The 19,013-nt window shown below is 37.6% G+C and overlaps 1 protein-coding gene across 2 annotated transcripts in view; it reads right to left on the minus strand.

Moving 5' to 3' along the window:
- LOC106947701 (methylated-DNA--protein-cysteine methyltransferase) overlaps window positions 1-8,805 on the minus strand; it is a 30,132-nt gene extending 21,327 nt beyond the window's left edge. Inside the window, exons 1-2 of one of the 2 annotated variants that reach the window (XM_015032885.1) lie at window positions 8,703-8,805; window positions 6,354-6,499 (exon numbers count right to left, since the gene is read on the minus strand). In XM_015032885.1, coding sequence (XP_014888371.1) covers window positions 6,354-6,499; window positions 8,703-8,720 — 164 coding nt within the window. In that variant the 5' untranslated portion in view covers window positions 8,721-8,805. Of the gene's footprint in view, window positions 1-6,353; window positions 6,500-8,680 lie in introns of both variants that reach the window. The other variant, XM_015032886.1, reaches the window with a different exon arrangement.
- Window positions 8,806-19,013: the final 10,208 nt, after the last annotated feature.

Raw genomic sequence — 19,013 nt, forward strand, 5'->3', positions numbered from 1 at the left:
TTTTATGCCACCCGGCCCAAAATTTTTAAAAAAAAAAAAAAAAAAAGGATTTTGTTTTTTTTTTTTTTTTTTTTTTTGTATTGTAAAAAAAAATACAAGATGACCATACAGTTACAATATTACTCTTATTTAATATTTGGGCTGCACAATATATCACATCACAGTTGTCATCGCAATATCAATGTGTGCAATACTGCAACCGCAAAGGAATGCGTTTGGCTTGTAGCTCAGTAAGTTATGAGAGTTCAACTGTCGTTCATTGACCCTGTGTATATCAATAATGTATTTGGCCAGGGGATTGGACCCTAACTTCCCTCAATGACCACACCCTGTGTGTATTTTTTATTGCCCTAGGAACTTGTAAGCTAACAGAGACTGCGGTGGAAATTGCAAAAGCATATTTAAAAAAAGGAAGAAAAAAAACTGACAAAAATGGGTCAACTGTAACTGATATTGCCATAATAATATCCATTTTCAGCAACATATTCACAATGATGGTACTTCTGGTTTCTCTACCGCAAAGAACAATACTGTACACAATTCTTTTGTCTCTGCTTATTCCTTTAAATCTTCATTCCAAGCTCAGACTTTCTTCGTTATCTTTTCAAGTGGATCTCAGGGACTTGTTTGCGACATTTGGTTGAAATCTAATAAGGGAGTTTACCAGGACACGGCACATCCTAAAATTGGTCTGGCAAAGCCTTTGGTCAAATTAAATAGAACAGATGCAGAAAGGAACCGTAGTGGAAAATAAGTTGTGGTTATGGTTTCCTCGACGTGTGAGCACATCATGTAAACAGACCCCAACCAGGGAAACACATTTACCATACCGCTATTCAGCGCAAAGCAGGACATTGATTCACAACACAACACGAGTGTGAGAAAAACGATAAATGCATCACCTCAGATATTTCACACCAGCAGTGGTAGTGTGTAAAAGCTGTTGTGACAGCTTGGGTATTAGAGCAGGGTAGATGGAAAATGTCTGGCTGCTTATGAATGCCAATGCGACTGGGGTGACGGGTTTGACACAAAAACACTCCACCTCAGAACAATTAGGCTGTTCTCAGGCCCCATCCAGTGTTGTCGGTGATAATGGAAAGCTGTGAGGATAACTGGTGATAAATAGACTTTAACACCCTCCTCCTTAAGAACAGTGCAGTCCTGCAGTCCTCTCATATGCTTAACTAATCATGACCATGGCCAGCAAATTCATACAAAAGACTAATTACTGTTGTACTTCACTTCAGTCTCAAAGGCCTCTTATAGCAGGACTTGGGGGTTCTCCTGCCTCTTTTCTCCTCTTGATGGTTATTTTTTTTTTTTTTTTAAGTAGGCCTCATGCTAGACAAAGGCGTTTAAAAATTTGTGATTGCTTTCATCCTCTTTAATTGCATTCAGAAATGGCATTTCTGCCACATAATGCACTCCTATTGTTTCAGAATTATCTGGCTTGGGGAGTAAAATCTACAATATTTGACGATGCTCCCGAGCTAAATCGCCTCTTGAAATTGAAATATGCCGCCGAAATGCAAAATAAAAAAAAAAAAAGCAAGCCTTTGCAGCTGATATACTGGAAAGCTCCTTGGCTTTCTACAGAATGCTATTATTATGCATATCCAGGTAGAAAGTTAATTAACCCAAAGCTTAAGCTAATTATGGTAGCAGAATGCTATCAACCAAACGCTTTCAGTCAGACAGCTGTCCAGAATTTCATTTGCTAATCATTTGTCTTTTGCCGGAGCATATGGTACATTTCCCCGCTATCACAGCAACAACAAACAGATGAAAATCATTAACTAAAAACAATGTGCAATGTGAAAAAAATCAGACACAGATTTATAAGGCTTTGTGTCAGAGAAAAAAAGGGGGTGTGGGGGTTGGTGGTGGGGATTTATGGCCTGGTAAGTATAATGATAATTTTGGTTTTAGCCACTTAGGATTTTAGGCTGATCACATGACCTGAGTGTGCAGGGAATTCGCATGCACAAATATATTGTTTATATCTATATGCAAATGAGAGAGAAGTGTTTATCCGTGTAAAATTAATTACAATTTTCTATAGAGGCTTATGCAAAGAGCTTGCTCTTAACAATTTTTAGCTTCTAACACATTTTGTGCCAGTTTTTTTTTGTTTTTTTTCCCAACATTTTTATGTCGTTAAAACAAGAACTCCCCCAGCTCAGAATTAAATCAATTATTTTCCAAGAAATGCTTCATACTTTATTTTTTTTCTTTTCATAAAAACACATCACATACGGCTGTTAAAGGGTGATTGATATCAGCATTGCCTTGCGACATTATCAGGCAATAAAGGCTACTCAGGTTCTAATGCAACATGTCATACACCGGCTCCTGCAGTACATTTCTATTGAGGACCTCACAAGCTAAATTGCTTTTTTCCCACTCCCCCACATCTCAGCCAGCTTGACAGACAAATTGATCAAAGCATTGTAAAATAATATGCTCACAAAATGTCTCGGGGCAGGAGTCCAGACCTTTTTTCATTTTTCACCCTAATAAAAAAGTGCTCCATGATTTCCTCTGTATTGCATGTCTGTGCTCTGTGCGAATGAGGCAAGAAGAATCATATTTCAGATAGCAGTAATCTCCTGTAAACAAAATGCAAACCTTTTTTTTTTTTTTTTTTTTCTCTGTGACTGCCGAGGCAATGCTACAAACTAAAAAGGGGTAAAAATGGTTAAAAGGAAGGCTGGTGTGTTAAGGCCCCAACAGGGGTTGTTGAGATGTAATGAATTTGTTCATCTGATGGCGCCTTCAGGGCTGTCGTTAGACTGGCAGAGGAGGCTGATTTCAGGAAATGCTTCTTAGATCAGTTAGGAAGCAAAAGGGGCTTGAGACATTTCTATTATAAAGAGCTGACGGTCACGGTGTGTAAGCAATACTTCAAGGGCGTTTAGGTACGTATAATGGCATTTATCAATATCCATCTATCAATGCCAGAAATGCTTTTTTCTATTTGTGCTCAAGCTGCTCCAACACCAAAAAGTATTCTTGAAAGTATTACCCTCATCTTATTATTTTTCCTCTTTTATAATTGTCCTTTTTGCTTTCCTTTGTTTACCATTGTTGCTGGTATGGCTCATCACCAATTCAAAACAGCACCTATTTTAAATCTCGCGAATATTTTAATTTTAATTTATTCTGGTGTTGATCCTTGGGTGAGTTGACTGCACATTTCTTTACAGCAGATTAAGAGTAGGTCACAGAAAACGAACTCCAATTGATGGTTTTCAAAGCAGGTATCGTGGTTACAAAATGTCCTGCGGGGGTCAGCTCCAACTCGTGCCCAAAAAAAGGGCATCATACAAAGAGACAAACGGATCAGCACCTAACTTTTTTTTTTCACTATGCTGTACCTTACGTTTCTGGTACGAGGTGTTGTTGTATTCTTTCTAACAAATAAAAGTTATATGTAGGGCCAATATTGGATTAATTAGGACAAAACCATTAGGCAATAGGTAATTCAGCATTTACTTAGAAATTAAACACTTAAAAATGTGACTTTCCTGTTTAGAAAAACAGAAGAAGAGATAATATTTAATAGAAGTTTTTGTTTGTTTCTTTGTTTGTTTGTTCTATGGAATGTGCACATTTGATCTAACCAAGGATCTGATCCTAATTCAACAACCTTGTTCAGTTTCTCTCGGCATGGTTAGTTGCCACAAGCTCTTATTAGTTTTTACTTAAAATGTCTGGTTCAATCTGGATCTAACATTTCTTTAAGCTTGCTGTTTATTTTTAGCCTGTTAGCTGCTAATTCGTTTACAACTGAAACAAAGGAGTTCCAGATGGGCGTAAACTGGTCGGTTTGACTTTTATTTCTCGCTCAACCACTCCACTGGGTACGAAACTAGCACATGGTAGGATGGAGTCATTGTGTGGTGGGAAGCACTTCTCAATGGGGAGACACAATCTGATGTTAAACATACATGCTATCGGCATGTTGCTAATATTTTAAACAATACTAGGTTATGCCATCAGGTATGTTCACTCCTTCATTGTTGCAGACACGTGAGCATTACTGACCTTTTTTAATCTTTCTCCAGCATCAGAGTTTTGGCCTTTAGGAGGCTCTTGTAGTTCCTGCTCTGCAGCAAAGCGTCATGGCTTGTTGGTATTTTTTGCCTTTTCCTGTTCATCTGCCACAAAATACCTAAAGACAACGCTTTGCCTTTTCAGCTAATGATAGTTAAAAAGACTCTTATCCAAGCATATTTGCTACGTCACCAGCTCCTACTCAATTCCAACTTTGGGAGTTGGAAATGTGTCTCTACAGCTTTTGATGAAACTGAGTATCCTTAAAGAATTGCTTTCTATGTTTATTATATGAAAATATTGATTATTTTGATAACTCTAGTACAAATAATAAGTAATAATAAGTAATTAAGTCCTGTCTATCCTAATTATACTTCCACATTACAACGTCATTAATATTTATGACAATTTAACAAGAGTATAAATAAAAAAATAATAAAATAATTTTAAAAAAGGCATTCAGTATTTCAGGTATATGGTATGAACAACGTTTTTTACAGGTACAAACAAAATGGCAGCATAAGAGTATAAAATTGGGGTCCCGATTGTCTCTTTATTACTGTGGTAGCCTGTCCACTTAATTGCTTTAATCAGATACAGTTGTTAAATTAACAGAGTCAATTATGCAACAGGACAAATATGTCACTTTTCCTGTTTGGTAGAAGAAATCTGACCTGACACTGCAAGGGATTCAGACCCACCATGGTGTTTATTTAGCTGCCATGGCAAGACGCACACGCACACACGCGCGCACACACACACACACACACACACACACACACACACAAAAAAAAAAACACATACACGGTTCTGTAAACCAGTAAATGCACTGTAGGTCTCTCTTTGTTTTATGCATGGATGTTATCTATTTTCTTATCCAAAATATGTTCTTAGAGGTCATTTATCATAGTGACTTCCTAAGCCTGTACAACACCACATCCAAAGCTGGGAAGAGCCTTGTTTAGTATGTCATAAATAAATCAATGGAAATGCCTGATCTGAACTATTACAGCCACAGCCAGGCTTTTCTGAGATCTACATGGAAAGCCGGTTGCGAAGATAAGCCGGTATTTTGTCACTTTATCTCGCCTCCCTTAATGCCTGTTTACATAGAGTAACTCAACATATCTGAGGTGGCTCTGCTTCGCCATCTCCTACAACACTAACAGCATATTCTACTGGCCAAGATAAGATCTAAACATTTTCCTAACGATTTCTTGCTCACACCTTGGAGAACATATAGACAGTGATGCGATCGCTCCCACTTCTGACCGACATCGCAAATGATATTAAACTGAGAAATGATCTAGTGATGCGAATCATTAAATTCATTTGCATATTCCTACTGAACCTGAACGCACAAATTAAACCCCGTTCGCAAGTCGACGGAGAAAGGTGCCCGCGCATGGTTACAGGACATCTTCCATAATCAAAATTCCATATTATTAATTTTCTCACTTCAACTCATTAACAACAAGTGGAGTGTTTTTGCTGCTTGATGAATTTTGGGAAATAGCAGACAGTCGAGGAGGAAACACATGTTGAGGTGTAATATACAAGGTCATTAATGGGTTTCCATAAATTAGAATTTAAACGGACATTTTGAAAGGGATAACTTCTTATCCCGATGCATTTGAAATGGTTTAATTTCCCAAATCATTCAAGTTTATCAAATGTGAATCTGTGAAACATGGATATTTAATTTCAATCTAATCAAAACTAATCTAAGATGTAGGACGTGGACCTTTAAAACTAAGGAATAAGTACCTATTAGTGCTGACTTTAATCAGTTTCAGTCGCTTCAGTAAGAATGTCTATATTCTGACAATTTTGAGGGATGGGAAGGCCATGAAATGCAACCACATAATACATTTCTGAGTGTCAGTTGACACTCCAAACTACTGCATACAACTTGAATGAAACATAAAGAAACAGGAGAGAACAGTCCACACTCCCTGTGGCCTTAGCTGACCTCCCAGACATCATTTCTAATCAACTCCCTTGAGGGTAATAAACAAGTTATTTTTCTGAAATTTCAAATATACTGCAGGAAGAATCACAACCACATGCCATCAGAAATCTAATTTCGAGCCCAACAGTATTCTAGTGCCCCTCATATTTCTAGAGCCTGCTCATATTTGCCCAACTTTCTCCCGGATATTTCTTGTGGGATCTACAAAAATGCCCTGCTTCCAATGAGGAATGGTGGCACTCCATCACAGGAGTGGATTCTGTCTGCCTGTAAATTTCACACCTTTGTTTATCACGTCACCAGCCCGGCTGTTGTACAGTACCTTTCAGCAGGTGCGACATCCATTAGGATCTGGATGGTGTGCACACCATTCTCACATCCACTGACTTGGATCGTCCCCAGGGGGCTCAGCAATGAGATGGTCTTCTGAGTGCACCGGCTCTCCTCCTGCTTCTTCATCTCGCTGCCCTGCCGATGAAGAACAAATTACACCGCGCTTATTGACATATTCGTGCGGCAACTTTCACAATTTTCCATGGAAAATTTGCATTGAGTGATCTATTGAAAACCAAGCATGCCACCAACAGAAGATGACTTGCATATCTGAACACCTAGCCTTCCAACAATGTCATGATGCGACTTGATCCCCGCATTATTCTCAAATATTTCTTTTGTGCATGGAATAGAATACGCCTATCTAACCAATAAATCGCCCATTTTTTCCTCTCTTTCTGTTCTATATATCACATAAATGAGAAAAACAATGCAGTCTGTTCCCTTGTCTGGTGGGGGATTCCCAAGATAGCTCGACATTATTTTCAATCCGTCATTTTTGGTTGATGGCCGGGATGTTTTTCTAGCATTAAATTTGTTCCTTGGGGTGCAACTCCAATGGGATTCTGGTTTCCAGCCCTTAACAACAGCAAAAACGTGCAGCTTTTCTGACGACTGAGATGGATACTGGCAATAACCAGACAGCAGTTCCTTTTTTATTTTTACTTTGAGGGACTGAGAGATGATTGACTATGTTATATGTGAGATTTTGAGAGATGGGGGTTATAATAAATAAAGGTCACATTGACTGCAAGCAACCTTTACTTCCAAGAACCTTGATGTGAAAAGTTGAAATGATACAAAAAATACTTCTCATTTGCTTTCAACTTCTCAGCATTTAAAAAACAAAGCTGTACATACATTTTTTTTTCATAATTTAAACCTTCAATTAAATATATAAACATATGCTTCAGAATATGATTAAACTCAAATTATGCATAGTTTCTACATCCCGGTTGCACTGTTTAATGTTGATGAATGCACTGATTGCATTGAATAATAGATTTATACACAAAAGAAATATATACTTTTGTATATAAAACAAAATTGCCCTGCAATATATCACTATTTGTTGATATGATACTAAAACACCTTTCATATGTTGAAATTATTTTTACTTTTTTTTTTTTTTAGTTGCAATGCTTATCCTAAAACATTACTATTTTTTTTTCTTAGCTTGGGAAAAAAGATCTTGTTTGTGATTCCAACCTCGACCATACTTGTCTCTCAAAGTCTTTGTCTTTTGGGACAGCAAACAAAATTTTGGGAAGCTATGCACCGTTAGTCAGGCAGCACAAGCAATTGACTGATTTTGAGAGTGTGAGCTTCAACAATTTCAAGACTGTTTTTATTATTGTTATGTGAACCGCCGGGTGATAATAGAAAAACACTAACTGACAGACAACAATATATATTTTTTTTTTTGCACTGATTAGTATTTTTATTTATTTATTTATTTAGGTTTAAAAGTCTGTTTGTTTTATTTTAAGATTACCTCTTTTCCCCACCCCCACTACACAAACGCACACCACTACCAGCACATCTGTCATGGTATGTGATCACAAATGCGTCTGCTTCAACTTTCTTGTTTCTACTCTTGCAGCTCTCACTGTATTCATTAGGGGTTTGCCTGAACTGACAATAAAGGCGAGAAATTTTCTGAGCCAAACAATGGTACAGTGCACTTTGGATAAGCGTTGGACACACTGTCTGCCATTTAGCAAATAGACTCGCAAAATGGAATAATGGACTTTGGCAATAATGGTCTTTGCTAATCGCCTGCGCTGATTAAAAAATAATGTCCTTCGTGTTGTTGGTGCTGCCGTATTTCGGCGCAGTAACACTCGGTCTACTTAGTGACTGCTCGGATGTTTGATGTTTACCCAGCTTTTCACGGTGAGGAACAACAAACAATAAGCAGCTTGTGTTGTTAAAAAATGGCTGGCAGACTCCTCATGCTCGTCAATCATTTGACTGGTTTCTCATTAGACTAGCTCCTGGTCAAACCTGCGTGATTAATTGAGCAGAAAGCTCACCGTGACTGTGCAGGTGTGAAAATGCAACATGTGCCGTTTAAAAATAAATAAATAAATCACACAATTTATGCCGAAGCACGCAAGATATCTAATGTAATCTGTGGAAGTGAGTATTTGCCCTAAACCTTCATAAACACACCTTCAATTTAACTACGAGCTTAAAATGTCCAAAAATTAAGTAAAGTTTCTAACCGAATCCGAACAGAGACCATGTTTAGTACAAGAAGCAATTGCAGAGCTAAATTTACTTTTAAAAGAGGGTTATAGTTCAATTAGTTGCATTAATTAGTCTTGTAGCTTACAACTGATGCCTTTTTCATACTCCGACTACAGCGCAATGTTCAATCTTCGTTCCTGTGAACAAATGACACTTCCTGTTTCTTCTAGCAGCGTGGTCCAACGATCCAATCACAACACGGGAAAGTCCGCTCTTGTTCCCTAATTGGCCAGTACAAAGTCACCGCTCCACCCCCTGCCAGGGACGGAGTTGTGCTCTATAGATGTGATAGAAGACTCCTCTAATAGGTCTCAAGTTGGGATTTGGGGTTCTTTAGGGGCTCCACAGTAAACCAAAGACTTGTAATAGTAGTGATTTATGTATTTGATTTGCTTGATGTTCACACACCATGAAAAAAATATATAATAATGCATATTTCTAGCATTAATATCAAACACAGTTGTTGCTCTGCTTATATCTAAGACATTTATACAGTGCTGCATCTCTAGTGACAGCTTCTCTGTGAGGGATTTAGAATCCTAGGCAAAGTGTTTGTAGATAAACCACATCTATATGAGAGCAATAACCAATAACCCCTTATGCATTATTAGCTAATAAAGTCACCATGTTATTATAAATGGCATAATTTGATACTTTTATTATAGTTTTGTGCTGTCTAAAGTAGACAAACTTGCATCATTCTGCCTGCAGCAGTGTTGATCAAGATATGCAGGATAATACAAAGCACTTATAAAAAAAAAGAGTGTGGTGTCAATCATGTAATTTTTAAGTGTCTGTTCTCCTCTGCCATGTTAATTTTTATTTCTGTGGAGCCTTGAGCTCTCTGCATGCCTCCGTTTGGAATGTGTAGGCCGGTATGGGCCTGTGGCCCACACCCCATCTCAGCGGTGAGGATGGGAGCGGGGGGAGAAAACGCCACCCCTGCAGAGACCATTTTGAAATCTGTGAGGATTTCCGTGCCATCTGGACCCGCTGCCAGTCTGCCCCAGATAGTAAGGGTTGGCAACGGTACCCGACGGTGCAATATGGCTCTCTCTTTAATGAACTACTAACTGTCCCCCGTTTTAATTGATGTGACATTTGAGCCATTTATCTCTGACATTTCAATGAAGGATGATTCTCAGCCTTGCCATTTACTTTTTTTGTGCTATTTTCTAAGAGTCATTTGCATTTTTCTACTCTAAACCTGCTTTTTGTCTCTCATTAGCTAATTAGAGGAACATGCACAATTAATAAAAATGAACATAACCTAGTTTGATATAGGCTTGATGAGGGATAATCAGAAAATCAATGTTTTCTTAACATTTATCACAAATGATGTGAAGGGCTAACTGTGGTAAAAGGTGACTCTGATAAAGCTCTGTAACCTTTACCCACATACCAACATGTAGCCTACAGTGTGGGACAACTTATGTTCACAGCATGGGGAGAATCAAGCTCAATTAATCAGCATATGATTGCAGTAAGCAGCCCCCTCTGCTGGATCTTTGGAGCCATACTGTTTGAAATCATTTAGACACTTGATTCAGTTGCCAGACTGTTATCTTATGTCAATGTGTTTTTTTTTTCTTAAATGTTTTATGATTGCTTTAATACATTAAATTAAAATGTGTTTAAAAGTGTCATATTTTTTTTAAATCGTTTATTTTGCTTTTGTTAACATTTTTCTTGAATACCAAATTAAATTGCCAAACACATCAGAGATTATTAGCGCAGTTTGCACTGTGTGTGTGTGTAAAGTTATTTGTATTTGTTCTAATTAGGCTAAATGTTGTATATCAAAACAGGAAATATTTTAGTGCGTATGTATTGAAGCAAACTGCCTGAGGTGCGTGTGAGTGACATAAAAAAAAACCTCAAGGCTCAATTGTTTTCCATAACGAGACATATTTTAATCTTTTTAGATATCCTTTAAAAACACGGCTCCATTGATGACGACTGTTCCTTTGATTGTGAGTGTTATCATTGCCAAGGTGTGGTGCCCTGTCTGTGCTGGCAGCCGGGCTTGATATCTTTTGTTTGGGAGTCAAAGAGCTCCTTTTCCTGCTCAGTTTCCCTCCCTATTTTTGTTTGTGTGAGGCGTTGATAGACTTATATGTTGCACGGCTTCCTTTTAGTGTGCTGCCCCAGATGTTTGCAACAATAACAACCCTAACCTTTTTTTTTTTTTTTTTTTTTTTTTTGTCGGCATTGTGGCAGAAATTGTTTATTAGCAGTTTTGTCCATCCTTTGTATCGTATGATTGTCACAGCTCAGTCAAAAATGCTGCCTGTCAATGGCTTTGCTCTCTTTTTTCCTGTGTTCGCTGCCTCTCTCTCTCATGTTGGCGTGGGAGGAGTTGAAGTCATTTATGATATCAGATATTCTCTTGGAGAGCGGGAACGTCCTGACAGACGGAACAACCACCATCCTCTCACGCAGTGGTTTGTGTGTGAGTGTGCATTTTAATCAGGAAAAATGGCTCTTTGGGCCTCACGCTGCACATCGAGGAGGTTTGGGGCTTCTCGTTGTGTATATCAAGGGTACATAAATGTTATGTCTGTTTCACTAAATCAAACTAGGATCCAGCCATAAAAACAGCACCCTATTACAATGCCTCGCAACAGTTTAATACAGCTCAGGTTGTTTTTTTGTTTTTGTTTTTGTTTTTTTTTGTCGTTTTAACAGCTACACCTCTTTTGAAGTAAGTCAGATTAGCAAAGCTAGACACTGAAAATTTTGCCCTTTTGCTGTACAAAAAAGCTTAAGATCTTTTTTAGTAGGATGGAGAGCTTTTGTGCATATCAATGTCTTTTTACAGGGCAATTCATCTTCTTATTATCTCTGTCCAACTTTTATGTCATTACTGAGAAAAGTATCCCCAAAGCATAATGGTGCCACCACCATGTTTCTCTTTTGGAATATGATGTTCATTGTGACAAAATGCTATGGCACACATAACGTTTTTGAAAGCGGACTATTAAGTTCAATTTTGGACTGTCGTCTCCATGTTTGCTGGCTTGGGACTACCTTTTTCTTTATTTATCTTGTTTAGAATTAATTCTGCAGCTTTTGAAAGTAAGCTGTTGCACTGATAAAAGGGTCCTATAAGTGCACCTGCATTCACTACTGTCTACTTCACAATCATGAACTCGTTTGTGTTGCCGTGTCATTTAAATTTCCCTAAACATAAATTAAAGTTTATTCTTTTAACATGATAAAATGTGAAAAAGCTTAAAAGCTATTTATTCTCTTGAAAGACTCTGTGTTTCGTTCTTTTATTGTTGGCTCTTTGTGATTCCCCTCCTCTCTGAAGAATTAGCCTGATCGTCATGCAAGCCTTCTCCATACCCACGAAGACGCCGGCTAACTTTCTCCGTACCCCTCGAGTGCCCACTTATTTAGTACACCTGTGTGCTTCTGTCCCTCCGACTCTGATATGATGTGTCTTTCCTATTTTACTGTTGACACAGTGCTATGAATGTCTGAGCATTTTTGCAAATGAAGAGGCTTGAACTCCTGACAGGCAGTGTCGCCGGCACCCTGACACACTGGCCCGCACATGCTGTGCGGCATAATGATGACATTAGGATCCAGTGATAATATCAGGACGCACTTCAGATAAATGACTGATAAACCAGGGGTTGTGCCTCTCGTATTACACGCTTGACAGAGCAGCTAATCAGTGTCCAAGTGACTGCTATTACATAAATCATGAGCTCGACTTTGATGCATATTCCAACGGTGTTCCCTATTCATCACGTCATCTGGGGGAAGATTCTCTGGATGACTGGCTGCCGAGCCAACACACATTTTAAGAGCACATTATGTTTTCATTAGAATTTGATATGATCCATTCCAGTGTTGATTTGATTTTACGTGCTCGGGTCATTTGATAGGAGGCTACTAAGGAGAGGTGGTGTATTGTTACGCTATGTGAGCTGTTTCCTTTTATTACCCACATTTATTGCCAAGATGCGTGTTGATGAACAACCACATTCTTTGTATAAAAAGCATCTCCCTAAACCCCAATTATTATTGTTTTTTTTTTGTTTTTTTTTTTGCTATATTCAAGATCCATCTTAACACAGGATCTTGTTAATTTTTTAAAAGTTGTCTTATCTTGGAGTGTGGAAGTTGGAACAAGTATTATTGCTTTCCTTAGTAATAAAATCAAAATACACCCATAGGTGAAGTTGGAACTGAGACATTGGGTGCTGAAGTGAGTCACGGTGTATGTTTTATTCCCCTGTATTGGGGTCAGAAGATGTGAAGGTGGGGGTGTTAATTTAATCCCCATTCTTACCCTGAGCATGGCCACACTCTCTAAGGAGCTTTATCTCTGACAACTGTGTCAAATTAGAGAGACCACGAGCCCCTCATAAAGAATATGTCTGTCAGACTACATTGTTCCTGGCCTCTGAAATATATGGCTGAGCGGGACAAAAATAGAAGATAACTCCGTGGTCCCCGCTGTTGGACTCAAACATGATGAAATAATTTTCAAACCATGTGATCCTGTCAGCGAGACGGACCGCTAATAAAACTGATGCACACGTATTACTGCGTATACCTTTCGAGCTTTGTAGAGTTCTATGTGCTTTTATGTTTAAAATCTCATTTATTATTCTATCCCCTTTGTGAATAAAGCATTCAAACAAAACTCTTAAGAGAAGTTAATCAACAGTAATACTGTAAAAAAGAGTGAAAAAAGAGTGAGTTCTTTTTGTTTTTTGTTTTCAAATTTGATGTTTCCATCTATTTCTTTAGTATTTAGTGGTTTTCTTTTAAACTCTCTGAGACTTGAAAGAAATGTTCTCGATGTTTCTCAACAAGCTTCTCACAATAGTTTGCATGAATTTGGACCCTTAGGTTTTTTCAGCTGTAAGAAATTAAGATCAGGACTTTGTGATGGCCACTCCGAAACACAAACTTTACTGCACTTTGTGACTAATTTGACATTACATCAAAGCTCATTGTCCAATTGGAGAATTAATTTGCTGCTTCAAGTTCTTCTCATAATATTCTTTGCCCTCTATTCTGCAAAACATAATAGCTCTTTTTTTTTTTTTTTTTTAGCTAAACACTACCAAACAATACAGTTGCCACTCCCGTAGTTCATAGTTTGGTTGGTGTTTCCAAAGGCTTTGTTGAGCCCCTATGTTTCTTCTAAATGCAATTTTAATTTAATCTAACCAAAATATATGTCTCCAAAAACTAAGGTTTTTTCTTTTTCTTTTTTTCTTTTTTTGTAACTTGGCTTTTTTGTAGGACTTTTGGAGTGAAATTTTTTAGTGTCCTTTAGCCCATGTGAGTACAAAACTCTTTTTACTGTGGATAATGAAACCAGCTTCAGCTCGGATCCTCATAAGGTTTTTGGTGATTTTATTTTTTTTTTTTTTTTTGGCGCTAATGCAGCCTTTTTGCATCAAACATGTTTACAAGGAAGTCTCCCACTTTCTAAGTGGTACGGTGGCCAGGTATTCTGAGGCTGTTTACCCTCAAGTATAATAGTCGAATAGATAACTGTGGAGTTTTCAGGTGTGGGAATTTTATCCTATTGCAAGCATCATTTTTATAGCTCTATTTTGGAATTCCTGATATCCTGGCTGATTAAAAAAAAAAATAATAATTTCCATGGATGGATCCACATGTGTGTCTCTAACTCTGTTAACCTTTCAGATGTTTACAAAAGCATTACATTATCCTCTTGGCTTTGCAGATGACCATCTTAGATTATGTAAGCATCTGAATGTGAGGTAATAATAATAATAAAAAAAAGATGTCTCTCATTATTCTGGCGTTCAACAAATATAAATAATTTTCTGTACTCTTGCCTGACCTATAAGAGAAAAAAAAAATTAGTCTCTTGTAATATTAGACAGTGAGAAATGCAGGGTTATTTGTCATTTAATGAGGTGCATGTAAATATCAAGTTTCAACTCCAAACCTGCTTGGCTCTATAAGTGATGGGCATGTTTCATTCCATTAAAATGTGGCACATAACTCCAGGTCAGTCCAGCCTAATAAGTGCCCATCATTTATCTCCCCTGTATCATCTCTTTACCGCAGTCAAACATGTAAAACAACTCTTAATGTTCTCCTCAGTCCCCTATGGGTGGTTCTCCCTGTTATCATCATTGCCTCTATTCTGCGGGGACTTCCTCAGGAGACAACATTTTCATAGACCTTTGACCTAAACCATATTTTCCATTTGAATGGTCTGACTTGTGAATATTTACAAGCATGTTTAATGTATAATAGATCTCATCTGTGTGTATCCGGAGCCATTTTCTGCTCAGTCAGATTCTGGCATCGGCCTCAGCCCCTTGGCTTGAGGTAATTTTGACCCTTTTTAAAAGCAAAATGACCTGTGCCTCATTTAGGGCCAAGTAGTATGCATACGTTTCACACAGGTCCCAGGGGCATACATGTTTATAACAAGAAAAGCCGGCAGTCTCAAATGTAAACATCTTAGTACTGTAATATTATTGTATCAGTAAAGTCCCAGAAGGTGGAAGATTTAATAATGTGGGTGGATTATATAAGAGAGAGAAATAAAGCAGTAATTTGAAATTGTTTGGGGACCTTTTGTGTCAATGGTTATGGAGGCTAAGGGACAACTCTGTTCCCTCAGGCCACTGTTAAAAAGGCAATGACTTTTCTTGTACATACACAGCATTTTGGAATCTACATGCATCACTAGCAGCACCACAGGCTTGCATTGTGTAATTACTAATACATAATATATTGGATTCTATTTTCGCATATAGATAAAAAAAACCAAAAAAAAAAAAACAATGAATGAAAGCAGTGAAAAAGGAAGAACATGTTGATGAATAACTTTTGCGCTGAAGAGCATTAATATACATTTGCTGGTGAAACAGATCTCGGTTTGCTTCTCGGGTGCTTATACAACGATGGGGTTTTTAATCTCTTTCTTGCCGATGAAAGTCCCAGTAATTGCTATATTTCCCTTTTTGTTTCAAGGACCTTTGATGATCCCTTGGCTTGCATCAGAGGGCAAAGTCATTAGTGGAGAAATGAGCTCAAGTGAAGAGAAAGAAATTGCAGGGCTCCCAGCATGATTGGAAACTTTGGCTCACGTTGGAACGTTAATTTGAATTCAATTTTCAATATATGTTTGATAGATAAAGCACAATTAGAAAATATGTACTTAGAAAAACTGATGAGTTCAGCCCCCCTGTTAGTGTTTAAGCATTAGCCAATATAACATTATGGTAAATATTACTGTAGCTGCATCAAGCATATGAGCCGTTTTGGATTATAAATAATTGCACAGCCTTTGACAAGCACAATTACTAACTTGTAAGAACATTTTTTGTTCTTTTTTTACCAAAAGAGATGCAATTATATTTTAATGCTGGCTTACATTTCCACATTTAATACAAGCAGATTAATACAAGATTGCCACTTGCATTAACAGCATGCATCTCAAACTTGTTCAAAAATCAGAATCTGATTTATAGATATGATCAAAAGCACAAAACAGCTTGTGAGAAGCAAATGCTATTAATTAAGCTGTACTTGCAACTTAGAGAAATAAATTATGTAGGTTGTCGACATGTTTTATTATTTTATATTACTCTTACTATTATTTCACTTCCTAGTAGTTTTTAGATATACGGTTAAGAAAAGTCCATCTAGAGACAAGTGTTGCAAATTAGCTTATGCTATATGCACCTTGATACAGGCATAAACTGCAGTTTCATTCAGTTTTGCATTTCGTCATATATTTTGTTTGTAACATTTAAACAGGTCAACATAAAATAAGCCCATTTAATTTGGATTAATTTAATGTTTTTTTTTTTTTTTAATGTTCTTTATGACCTGTATCCAAGTAATTAGAGGGACATGGGCAAGAAAATGTGAAATATGAAATCCTGTAATTCAATTAAAACAGAGAACACTTGCTTTGTGTGAAAGTAAAACTCTTTGTAAATCAACTTAAAATCCAGACAACAGTTTTACAGTATTAAATGGTAAGTAGCAACACTGCAATAAATGTTGCAATATTTATGCACCGTATCGTTTATTGAGCTAGTGCTGAGTCAAACGGGCCGTTTAACTGAGCACATACAACTATAAACACAACACACAAACACCCTTTGGTCAGGGTGATGTTTGTTGAACTGCTGGGCTATTTTAGCTAGCTGACTCTCTGTTTTGATATGACTCATTGATTGTGTGTTTGCATCATGCTTTGTTTTCTGCTCCAGTTAACTGTTTGTGGTTACAGGAAGAGCTATTCTCCTGCTTTGTGCACTAATTTTTTGATGGTGAACTGAGGAAAATGTTTTCAGTCAGCTACCACCGTCTAAAGTTGTGGCTTTTTGTTTTGTATATAAGAAATCGGATTTATTTATGTATTTGGATTGTTTAATGGATTTTTTAAACTCATTTTTGGTGTCCATACGTTGTTGGCATAATATAACCAATGCTGCTTATGTTCCACTAAATCTAAACTACTGCTACGACTCCCACACGGCATTCGGTTGAGTAGGTCTTATCACTCAGACAGAGCGGGAGCAGCGGTGACCAATACTGACTCCTTTTTACTACTCCTTACTTTAAACAGCAATGTGAAGGTCACAACAACACTTAGACTGTTGTAAAACCCCGGATTTGTGAAATCCACAAGTCATCAACTTCTTTTGATTTTCTTTGTTGTTCCTATTTACCCAGTTCCACTATTATATCTTTGCTTTTCACACTGCAGGGATCATTGTGCTCAAAAATACACTTTAAGATGCGTCTAATCTGGACTTGCCATTATGTCCCGATCCTGCTCAAAGTCCCAACTTTAGAAGTCAATGTTATATAGAAATATCTGTAGGTATTTTATTTATTTAACATGCTGGTAGTATGTGGACCGATAGTTGATTGATTATTTATACAAAACATAAAAACAGGTGTATTTATTTCACCCATATTATTATATTTATAAATGTACACATTTGTGAAATATGCATTTTTTTAGCTAATATTATTTCAACCTTATTTTGAGCATGAGGAATGTATCATCTTATCTTTTCTTCCTACTAGTCTTTGTCATTCATTTAAGCCCTCTGTTTCTAATTTGTATCTTAGGTTCGCCAGTCTGAAGCACCATCTGTATCACAAGCTAAATACAGAGCAGTTACATTTCACAGCAGCTAAACTGGCAATATGTTTTATGCTATAATCCTGCAATCATCATCAAGTTGTTCTGGGAGGGAGAGGGATGGGGTGGGGTGGGGTGCAGGGACATGTGAAATATGAAATCCTGTCAATCAAACTGCAGCATCCAACACTCGGTTGCGGTTGGGTGACGGTGGTTCTTTCATGTAAATCACAGACATTAGAAATAAAAGACAGGCCTGTTGACTTGTTTCATGCTGGGAATCAGTGGCCCCGCATGTGTTGCTCTGTCTCTGCTTCACTCTCCTGTGGAACCGCTGTCCCCTGGGTCCCCAGCACTGCTCCCTGGAGTGCACTGCATATAATTACCCACAATCCACCCTGAAACAGCTCTCATTTACAGTAATCAACAGTCTGCACTTCAAAGGATTCATGTGGCATCAGACACCAAAAGCCAGTGTGTGTTATTACAAATTATTATTATTATTATTGCCTCAGAGTTACCTTTATACGCTGTGGCTGATGACTATATTAACTAAGGAGATGATGAGATGCCTGTGTGTGTGTGTGCGTGTGTGTGTTTTTTTTTAAATTAAGGGCTGATGAGGGCAAAGATGATCTGCTATATGCTGTTAAGAACTTCAAAAGCAGCCACAGTTCAATATGAGGTCTGAACAACAGCGGCAAAGCATCGGATGTTTAATATTATACAGAAAGATGTGAGGAGAGTGAAGGGGGGCGAGCCTCATCAAGGGCCTAAATTTACATGACTAACAAACTCAGACAGCAAGAAAGAAAACGCAGGATCATTTGATCATTTGGCAGACGTGATGGTGGTCTGTGCAATAATGGTCATTATCATAAACAGAAGCCGTCATTAGGCTTGATTTCAGATAATGGTCAGCGTGGAAACCATTTTATACCAAGAAAAGGCTCCCCCATTAAAGACATATTAAGTGAATTAACTCGCATCATGAGTAGAAAACCACTGTGTGGTATTGCCTGGAACATAATGTTCTCATAATGTGAAGTGATTTCTCTTGACTGGAGACAAGTCAGCCACTTTACATCCATAATTATTTGCTTCAAAACTGAAAATTGTGCTCCACAGCATAAGCGATGTGGTGTTTTGCTGTGAGACATGTGGAACATTAATGTTAATCATTGTGATTCATCAATTGCTATTTTATTTGATTAGTAATGCACATGGCATAGTGCACATGTAGTGTCATATATATATATATATATATATATA

This window comes from Poecilia latipinna, unplaced genomic scaffold (assembly GCF_001443285.1).
Source record: "Poecilia latipinna isolate Pla-1442-1.1 unplaced genomic scaffold, P_latipinna-1.0 Scaffold252, whole genome shotgun sequence".
NCBI classification, from domain to species: Eukaryota; Metazoa; Chordata; class Actinopteri; order Cyprinodontiformes; family Poeciliidae; genus Poecilia; species Poecilia latipinna.